At 37.3% G+C, this 9,804-nt stretch overlaps 1 protein-coding gene across 1 annotated transcript; it reads right to left on the reverse strand.

Annotated features, from left to right (window-relative positions):
* Positions 1-3,627: 3,627 nt before the first annotated feature.
* LOC103147601 (ras-related and estrogen-regulated growth inhibitor-like protein) lies at positions 3,628-9,422 on the reverse strand (the record flags this gene model as incomplete). Its single annotated transcript, XM_016678541.1, has 4 exons — positions 3,628-4,340; positions 7,244-7,395; positions 8,537-8,610; positions 9,332-9,422. Coding segments are annotated over 4 exons (603 nt in total), but the record flags the coding sequence as incomplete, so codon positions are not given.
* Positions 9,423-9,804: the final 382 nt, after the last annotated feature.

A 9,804-nucleotide genomic window follows, 5' to 3' on the forward strand; every position in this document is an offset into this window, starting at 1 on the left:
GTTTTATGACCAAACATTACAGCATGGAAATGGAACAAAATTACTTCCATACAATAAATCATATAAAATTAACTAAATTGTCAAACTTGCAAACTTTAGAAGAAAATTCTGGAGGATTAAAGTGAGAAGGGAAGTGGTTTTAAATTGTTGTTCAGAGTTTCTTTGTTTTCTGGATTAAAATAATGACTTCTGTGTGAACTGTGAAAACTCCCGTCTCTAATAGCTGATAGATGAGCGCTACAGCACCAGGGCTCAATTATGAAATTATGTATCTCATGTATACATGAGATATAATTTCTGACACACATACATGTGTTTACATCTAATGCTGCCGGGATTTTTAACGACTTGCTGCATGAACAAACTTACTCACGTGTGATTTTAATGCCATTTCTTATTTAATTGAAACACTGCAACTGCGATTTTTTTTTGATTTTTTTTAAACAGTGATGCCTGTTGAAAGCCTTTTCTGTCAGTCTGCACTGTATCCGTGGCTATAATGTACACTATGAAGGTGTGGTGTAGTGTGAAACTGCTTGGAGTTTGCAGACTTGATAAAGTGCTTTACAACTTGGGCCACCACCATCGCATCCCAGAGATGGCTTATTAGGGCCACTGTAAACAGGAAAAAAGAGGAGTATATTTATCTCAGTCTTTTTTTTATTTAAAAAAACAAGGACATTTCTGACTTTTCAAACTCAGAAGTTTTTTGGCGGAAATTTACTCCTCATTTTTTCCAGTGACCCCAACACGCTGGTACTTCCTCGTTGGCTGACCGCTACATCCGTCGCGCTCTTCCTGAACGCCGTGCTATAAGACCGGGAAGGTTGCCAAACTTCATAAAAGTACATTTAGAAAAAAATCTAAACGTGGCTTTCCAGAAATTAAATTTAATAGCAAAAACTATTATTTCAACACACTTTCATTGTTGTAAGAAGTAAACATACACGACAAATAAATTTAAGCCAGCATATAAGCTGCTTTGCCTCTTCCTTTGTTATTTTGTGGGTCAGAAGCTAAGATGTTTGGAAATAAGGGAATAGAATTAGAAATTCACATTTTTGTCTGACAATGGAGAAATTCCAGCATTGATACCAAACAGAGTTGTTTGATAGTGGCTTGTTTGGTGAAAAAACAAACTCAAAATGTCACGTAAAGTACCAGCTGTAAAGCACAGTGGTGGAGGGTTGATGATGATTTGGGTTGGCCACTCTTATGTTTAACGGTTGTTGGGGGAAAAAAATTCTTGAGAAAATATATTTCTACATGAACATCGAGTTCAATTTTATTCAGTAAAAGATTTCATTTGGTACTGCTGCATCGAGGAATGAATCACTAAAGAACACATGACAACATAAAACATATTTTACCCAAATCCTTCATTCAGTCAACACTACAGCTTTCCAGGAGTAGCATTACAACAAAAGTGTGTTTATAACCCTTTACATGATGTCCATCATATATATTTTTCAGTAAAATACATCAAAACCAGCTGTTTCTCCCCGTCACTCCCTCCCATAGCGACACTTAGCTAACAGTTCACAGCGTTGCTAAAGTTGCTAAATGACGAGGTGTTCTCTACTAGCATCTCAAAAGTTTAATCCAGACAGGAAATACGTACAATCTCACACTGAGACTCTTGTCTTTAAAGTTTGTTCAGGTTTCAGCCAAAATCTGAATATTCACTTTAAGAAAAGTTACAAAAGAAAAAAGGTTAGTACAGGGAAACCATGCAGGAAATGCCCTGCTATACCAGCAGAAAAGTTATAATACAGGACAGCAGCCAGCAGCGCACAATGGCTTTGAACTTAGAGGGTTTTTTTACATTTGGCAAGCTGCAGTGTTAGCTGGCTGTCGTCTCCATCCTATCTGGAGCAAAACCATAATTTAAGAGTTGGCCAGACTTGGACATTTTTCTATTATTGGCTTTTGAACCACTAATCATTTATCATACGTGTTGTCGTGTTGTAAAACTGCCTCAAGCTACAACAAGAACTGTGTTCTGAGTGAAAAAAACCAAACAAAAAGAAAAGCAAATTGAAGCATTTCAATTTGAGAAAGGAAATGTTTGAGTTATTGCCTCTTTTTCTGCAACCATCTGCTCTGTAGATCCTTCAGGACCTAATCAATAAACCTCTGGTTGTTTGATGAACACCCTGTGCACATGCATGTTTTATGTGTGCAGGTGTTTGTTTCTTCTCTCCAAGTATCAGTTTGATTTTTGGAAAAAGCAGTTAAGATAGACACAATAGCTGGATTCACAACAAGAAAACTTGGGGCAGAAAAAGTGCTTATTGCAGGATTGTTTTCTAAACTACATCTGTAAGTTGTTTTTTTTGTTTTTTTACTTAAGGCAACTTGCTAGGGGGCCTACATAAATTGCCGAAATTTGAAGCAGATCTATAGAAATGCCAAAGTTTTGTCACTAAATGTCTATACTAGTCTCAGTCAGTAGTGGGCACACTTCTGCTAATCTGCTAGCATGCTGATTGCAGAGCTAATTGTTATATTAGGGCTTTAGCATTTTTGCTAACTTTGAAATCATTTGGCGTCATTAGCTTAGCTAAATAATTTTTTTTTCACATAAACTCTGAAGCACTTACTGTTTGGTAAACTTTCAGTTGAAGAAAGTTTGATGCCTCTGTCGAAGTAGAGAATTCTTCAAATGGTCAAACTTTATTATATTATTTGTTGTAGCACATGCTTTGTCATTGATACATGGTTGGTACTAACATGTTTGAATTTTGCATTTTATATTAGCTTCTGCTAAATTCCATGTTTGTATAGAACTTCAGTGCTAGCAGAGCTAATGTTTATGATTAGCACTTTTTGGTTAGCGCAACTAGCGTTTTAGTTAGCGGTGCCCACCACTGCTTGCGGTCAACCATTTGTGTTGCTTATTATAAAGTGCCTTTGAACAAGCAGCTGCGTTTGTGATTGACCAACAGAAAAAATGAGTAAATGAGAAGTGAGAAAAAGTATGCAAGATGATTAAAATTTGTTCACAAAAACAAAAGTGTGTTTTAGACTCATCCTCATCTACAATAATACCCCTTAATAAAGTCCATACAATCAACCGCCATCAGGAGTCACCTAAGTGGTACACAGAGCTCTCCTGATTGTAATTTAATCTTTCCCCAGGTTCAATTATTCTAACTCTGGAGGAGATACAGGGATTATACGCTCTGTAAATGTAGGCTGTAAAACAAAAGGGCCAAGGAGAAAGGAAATGTTCAAAAACGCTCTGGTCAGACGAGACCAAAGTTTAACTTTTTGGCTTCAATGTATGTCTGAGAACTAACACATCATCTACATTGTGCAACACTAGTGACCATAAAATTGTGCAAATTGGAATTACGAACATGAATCCGCTTAACGGAAACAGGACAAAACCTTAATAAAACGTTTTTGTGCTATGAAAAGTTTTTGGCAGTATCAAAATGTGATTAACAACCGAATTATACCACTGCAGAAAAGAGGAAGAAGACAACAGGAAGTGGTAGCAGGATGTTGACGTGGCATGTGTTTTAATTGACTTATCTCGTGAACATAATTATTCACATGTGATTTTAATTGCGTTTTTTATGCGACGGAAAAAAATGCAACTGTAAAATAGTTTTTTCAACATTAGCAAAAAACCAGAAATGTCAACATTTGTAATTGAAATGCAGCTGCTGTTTTGCTTTAGATCAAAGCATATTCAGGTGTTCCTAGTCAATGTCCAAAGCTAAATCCTATTTAAAATACTTTGACTAGACCTAAGTTTGGCCAAAGAGGATGTTTCATTTGCAAAAACTATTCATAAACCAAGCTTCATTTTACAGTTATGCACCACTTTGTGTGTCTAATGTTGTTTAATCCCAAAAAAGTAGATTAAAGTCGTGACAAGTGGAAATGTTCAAGAGTACATTTCAACGGTACTGAACAAATACGAAGCTTTGCTGCTTGCCTCGACTATGACTTTGTTGGAAAAGAAGAAGAAGAAGAAAAAAGAAGCAACCTCCCAGTTCACCCAGCTTGACTTTGTTTTCAGGTCATACTGCAGCTGGGACCGTCACACTGATTTCCTCCTCTTGCCAAACACGTTGTTGATGAGCTTGGCCATGGACTTGGAGCCGCTGTAGCGCCGGCGGTCGGCTCGGTACTTCAGGTGCTCCATCACCTGCCGGATGAGCCGGGTGAAGAGGCCAGCGATGTCCTGGTAGCTCTCCGCTGCCGACACCTCCTGGAAGTGGCAGCGGGTTTCCTGCGCCAGGCTGCGGCCTTCGTCCTCTCGCACCTGCCGGACGTGGCACAGGTCCTGCTTGTTACCCACCAGGCACACGGGAACGTCCGAGTCCCTGAAACAGGAAGGAGTGTTAACTTGGACGGACACTATCGTTGTATATCCTACATTTGGACACATTTCTTAACCCAAAACGTGTCCCTTCTGAGTGTGAGATGGCTGTTCTAGCTTGGTATTGATCTTAATAATGTATCGATCCCGATAATGGAAAAAATTTTACTTTGTAGGAAAGGGATGTTATTCATTGCAGATCCAAAACTTTAAAACAGATTTTGCACATTTGCTGTATCAAAAGAAAGGCATCTAGTTTTTCTTTTTTTTTTGTTCTTGATTGAGCAAATTTACGCAGTTATTAAAACAGCATTTGGGTCACTGTCTTTCAGAACACTTGCTAATATTTAACCAAGTTTAATCACGTAAGTCGAAGCTGATTTGGGCACAGCACAGTCGGCTTTTCAGTAAAACTCTCTGGACAGACACGGATCTATACAATAACTGCTTGTTTATAAAAAGGATAAATACATTTTGCCATATTTAACATTTTGAATTGTAATAAAATGATTACCTTAATTTACTGTCTAATTCTAAGCTTTGTTCTTTTATTTCACTTTATATTTAAAATTCCTAGCTACACTTTCTGAAACATTTGAAAGATGGTGCCGTTTATGTTTTACCTGTTTGACCAAGATAGTCAACCTATTGTTTTTGTCAGTTTCTTTATTATTTATTTTACAGTGGCTGGAAATGTGATACAGGACGGTTCAGTGTCAGGAACTGGAAACCGGTGGCCCAGTGAAAACAGCATTTAGAGTCCTGTTTTATGGACGCTAAAATTTTATGTAAATTTCTAAAAATTTCTACACTTTTAGAAATTACTCAAAACCAAACAGAAGAATCAGTGCAATTCAAGTCACTTGGACTGACTGAACCAATTAAAGTTGATTTTACACGTTTAATCAAGCTTGTGATGCTACTGGAGAATTTACATTTGTCAGTGTTTTTTATTTTTTAAAAAAAGAAGAACCCTTTTAAGTCAACTCAGCACTGTTTTTCTGTACTGTATCGTATCGGCGGATACTAAACTTCAGATATTGGTATCGGAAGTGAAAAAAATTGATCTGTGCCTCACTGGTCGTAGCATACAAACACCACATTCAGATCCTCTTCTTATCTTCACCATGAGTTAATGATCTCCTCCTTCACTCCTCTTCCCTTTCCGTTGGTAAGATGAATTTTCCTGAGCCGGGTTGCCCAACTGATGTGGCTCGGCTTGTTTTTCTTGCCCATCGTCTTGAACCGTTAATCAGGACGCACACGGCTCAGTCGGGACATTCCACAAACTCAAACCTGCACAAAGATTCCTGTTCATCTTCAAAGAGACGAGTGGAGCTTTTGTTTTCGTTCCGTCTTCCCGCCGTATTTTTTTCATTTTCTTTTTGCGGATGTCTGGGTGCAGTGTAGATGTAAATAATTCCAGCCACTTCACCGCTTCCCTTGTTTAAATATTCTCTCATAAACCAACAGTCTAGCTATGAGAAGAAATGCCTTTCGCTGGAGGTGGCTGGTTAACGATTTCCTTCGTCAGAGTGAATGTAATGCTGTTCATTAAGAGTTACGTTGTGTGAGAATCATATGGTGCTATGGAATCAAAAACAAACAAACAAAAAAGTTTCTTCTTAGGAATCTTTGCTTTTTGTTTGCTTTTTAAATAAAAACATCTTTGCTTGTTCAGTTTTATCATTTGGTGAAAATACAGCTATGAATATCACAAATGTTATTTTTGTGCTTTTTCCACATGAGGACAAGTTTGGAATTTCTCAAAATAACGACAAACACCTCGATGATCGCCATCATATGTTAGGTTTACAACACAGCAAAGGAGTAAAGTCAACAGGCCTCAGTTAGCAAGTTAAATGTCAAACTTCATGACAGAACAAGGAGAAAAAGAATAAACAATTATGCCATGATTTTAGTAGGGATACACAATATACTGCTTCCAACATCCGTATTGGCCGATATTAGTAATTTTTTTAACAAATCAGTGTTGGCCCCATGAATAAAACTGGGCCGATATGAACAACCGATACTTATTTTTATCTTGTTGCCGTCTATTTCTAGTGGGGGTTTTTTTTGTTTTTTTTTCCCCAAGGTGTCAAAACGGTATTGAACTATATGTAATAACGGAAAATATCGGTTATCAACCATAACAGCAATATTAGTATCGGATATCGATATCAGCTCAAATTGTTGTACGGATGCATCCCTAGTTTTTAGGAGCTGACATTAAAAATGACTTTTCTCCCTGAACAACTTTTGGAAAGTGATTTCTGCAATCAGTTATAGCAGCTGTTCAGCATGAAGAGTTGCTTTTAGAAATGTAGAAATATTATAGTCAAACCAAACAGAAGGATTGACCCAAATAATGTTTCTTAGTGTTTCTGTCTTTATAATTTAGCTTTTGTTAATTTTGTAGTACGTTACATATTTTGTTAATTAAAATCATTTTTATATTTTCTCTGTCAAAAAACAATCTGCCATCTTTTTTTACTTTTGAATAACATGGATATTTTTTAGTTTTTTTCTAAAGAAATTCAAAGATTAATTTCAAAATTTCAGAGGGTTGTTTTAGCAAATTTTTGGCTTTTCAAACTCAGAAATTTCCACTTTTTTTGTTTTGGTAAATTTTTGAGTTGTTTTTTGCAGAAATCTACACCTCTTTTTTTCCCCCTTAACAGTGACCCCAACATGCCGCTGTAGTTACGTTCTGCACTCTCAAATCCAGAACAGAACTGCCATAAATGTTTGCAGTAGGACATATTTCTACCTGTGAAACATTTAGAGGCTAGCAGGAAAAGCCTCAATGCTAAACAAACCTCTGATCTGTTAGAGCTCCTTACAGCTACATGACATCAGCATGCTGTTATTTCTGATCTACTGTTGAGTTGCGCTGCCTCTGACCCTTTGCAGCTGTCGGTGCGAGCCTCCCGGATCTGGCACAGGATGCTTTTGGCGTTGATGAAGGAAGAGCGGTCACTGATGTTGTACACCACCACGAAGCCGTCGGCCCAGTCCACTGGCTCCTCCAGGATGCACCGGGCCTCGGAGCTCTGCTGACAGGGGGACAAGTGCTTTTATTCTGAAATCACAGTTTCAGAGTAAAACAAAAAAGAAACTAGTTTTATTTCAGTTTTGTATTCTAAACATGTTATTAGCTAGATGAGTTTCTATAAGTGTGTTATGCAATTTTCATGTCTGAAAGCTGCGTATAACACCTTGCAGAAGTATTCATACACACTATTGTTTCCACGTTACAACCACGCAAAAAGTATTCAACCAACTTTGGATGTTTTGCCCTTTTATCACCCTTTATCTCAGAGAATAGACTTTAAAGTACTTCTGTTAGTTTCTATTTGCTAAATGTCACAATAATGAGAAAATATGTCAGAGATTTATTTATGAATGTGTTCAAAATCAGAAGCTGACATACAGAATGATTACTGTCCCTTTAAACAATCAGGGAACGCCCAGATGATGACGTGGTGAGGAACTGGTGCACTTCATAAAATAGATGACGTCATGAGGAAAACAACATTACGTAAAAATATAGAAGCAATGTCCAAATCAATCAATCAATCAAGGTTTATTTATTAATACTTATTAATGTTTTTAATATTAGAAGTTTACCTAAATTTCCTCTGTATTTGTCAGCATTGCCTTTGAACTGTATGAATTTTATGAAGTGCACCAGTTCCTCACCACGTCATCATCGGGGCGTTCCCTGATTGTTTAAAGAGACAGTAATCATTCTGTATGTCAGCTTCTGATTTTGAACACATTCATAAATAAATATCTGAAATATTATTTTTCTCCTTATCCTGGCATTTAGCAAATATAGATATTTTTGGTAAATCTAACTGACCTAAAACAAGAAAACTTTGGTCTGACTTTACTTCAGATGCTGAGAAAAAAAATGTGTGTGTCTTTGTATTCGGTGTATGTAAACATCTGATTTCACCTGCACATGCCACACTTTTCAGATTTGAAGTTTTGTTGTTGGAATGTGAAACAAACAAACAAAAAAACAAACAAACAAAAAATCTGTCCCAGGTATTGCTACTTCCTGGCTGAAAAAAAGTCAGTCTAGAAGCTGACTTTTGGCTGTCTATAGTAATGAATGCTGAAAATAAGAGAACTCCAAACAGGAACGTACAACCTGGACTCCATATCATAGCCTTGACATGTGAGTCGTACCTGAGAGCAGGGGTCAAACACTTCAAGGTTCAACTGCCTGCCGTCGATCGACAACCTCTTATGGTACAAAGAGTCTGTAAACGAGATGCAAGAGAGAGAAAAAGGACAAAACCTGTTGGCATAAGTCAATTTCATTATGTCAGTTTCTTTATGTTTATTTCTCATTGGCTGTTATGCTCCTGATTGCACTGACTAAACAAATTACAGTTGTTTTTACATATTTGACCAAACTGTTGTTGTATTGAAGAGTTGCTGTACTGGTGCAGAGTCATCAGGTAAATTTGTAATTCAGTACCTTTTTCCACTTTGCCATTTTCTACCCTCATTTTGTGCCCTGTCATTATTGTTTTTGGGTACGTTTTAATAGGTAAGTCAAATAAATATCTAAAAATGCACAAATATTTTGTATAATTCCAATTAATTCTATATTATTTGAGTTTTTTGATGGGCAGGTGAAAAACTCAAATAATGACCTTTTCCCATTAACCATGAATTGTTTGGTACAGCTGATTTCTGGAAAAATTAAAGACTATGAATTGATCTGATCACACCAAATTAATTCTGAGTCATTTCTGTTTGATTAAAAGTCATAAAGATCCATCAGAAAAAAAAATACCTTAGGTCATCAGGTTTCAGGTTGGATAAGAAAAAATTTTCAGTAAAAGGAAACGACCAAAATGATAAAGAGGTGAAACGACCTTCACCGATCTGCATCTGATAGCAGCGCTAGGTATTTATGGTCTTCTACTAAAGCTTTTAAAAGCAAAAGGCTTTCTGAAATCTGGAAACACTTACTTGCATTCGAGGCGTATTCACCAATAAAGCGTCTGGTCAAGAATCGCACAAGGACAGCTGGAGGAAACAGAAGAAGAAGAAGAAAAAGGAAAAAAAGTCAGAATATAAAACACGGGATCATTAAAGTCTCATTTCTCACAGGTGGGGGGAATGAGGTGTGACAAGAATAAAAAATAAATAAAAAATTCATTTATCTGTGCAGACCCAACACAGAGCCAACAGTTTCTGGGACTGGAACGGTGAAAACCTTTAGCTCCACATCAAACAGGTCACGCCGCTTTGCTAGAAAAGTTTTGTGTGCATGTTTGGCACAGCGAGGTGAGCGGTCCATTCACACCCACATGAAACCGACTGACCGGGGCCAGTTCTGGTCCCACAGACAACAAGTTTCAATTGTTGGGCTGGGGTCCCAGAACAGAACATTAATGACGGTAGGCCTCAACACACACACACACACACACACACACACACAC

The sequence above is a fragment of the Poecilia formosa genome, unplaced genomic scaffold (genome assembly GCF_000485575.1).
Source record: "Poecilia formosa unplaced genomic scaffold, Poecilia_formosa-5.1.2 Scaffold185, whole genome shotgun sequence".
NCBI lineage: Eukaryota > Metazoa > Chordata > Actinopteri > Cyprinodontiformes > Poeciliidae > Poecilia > Poecilia formosa.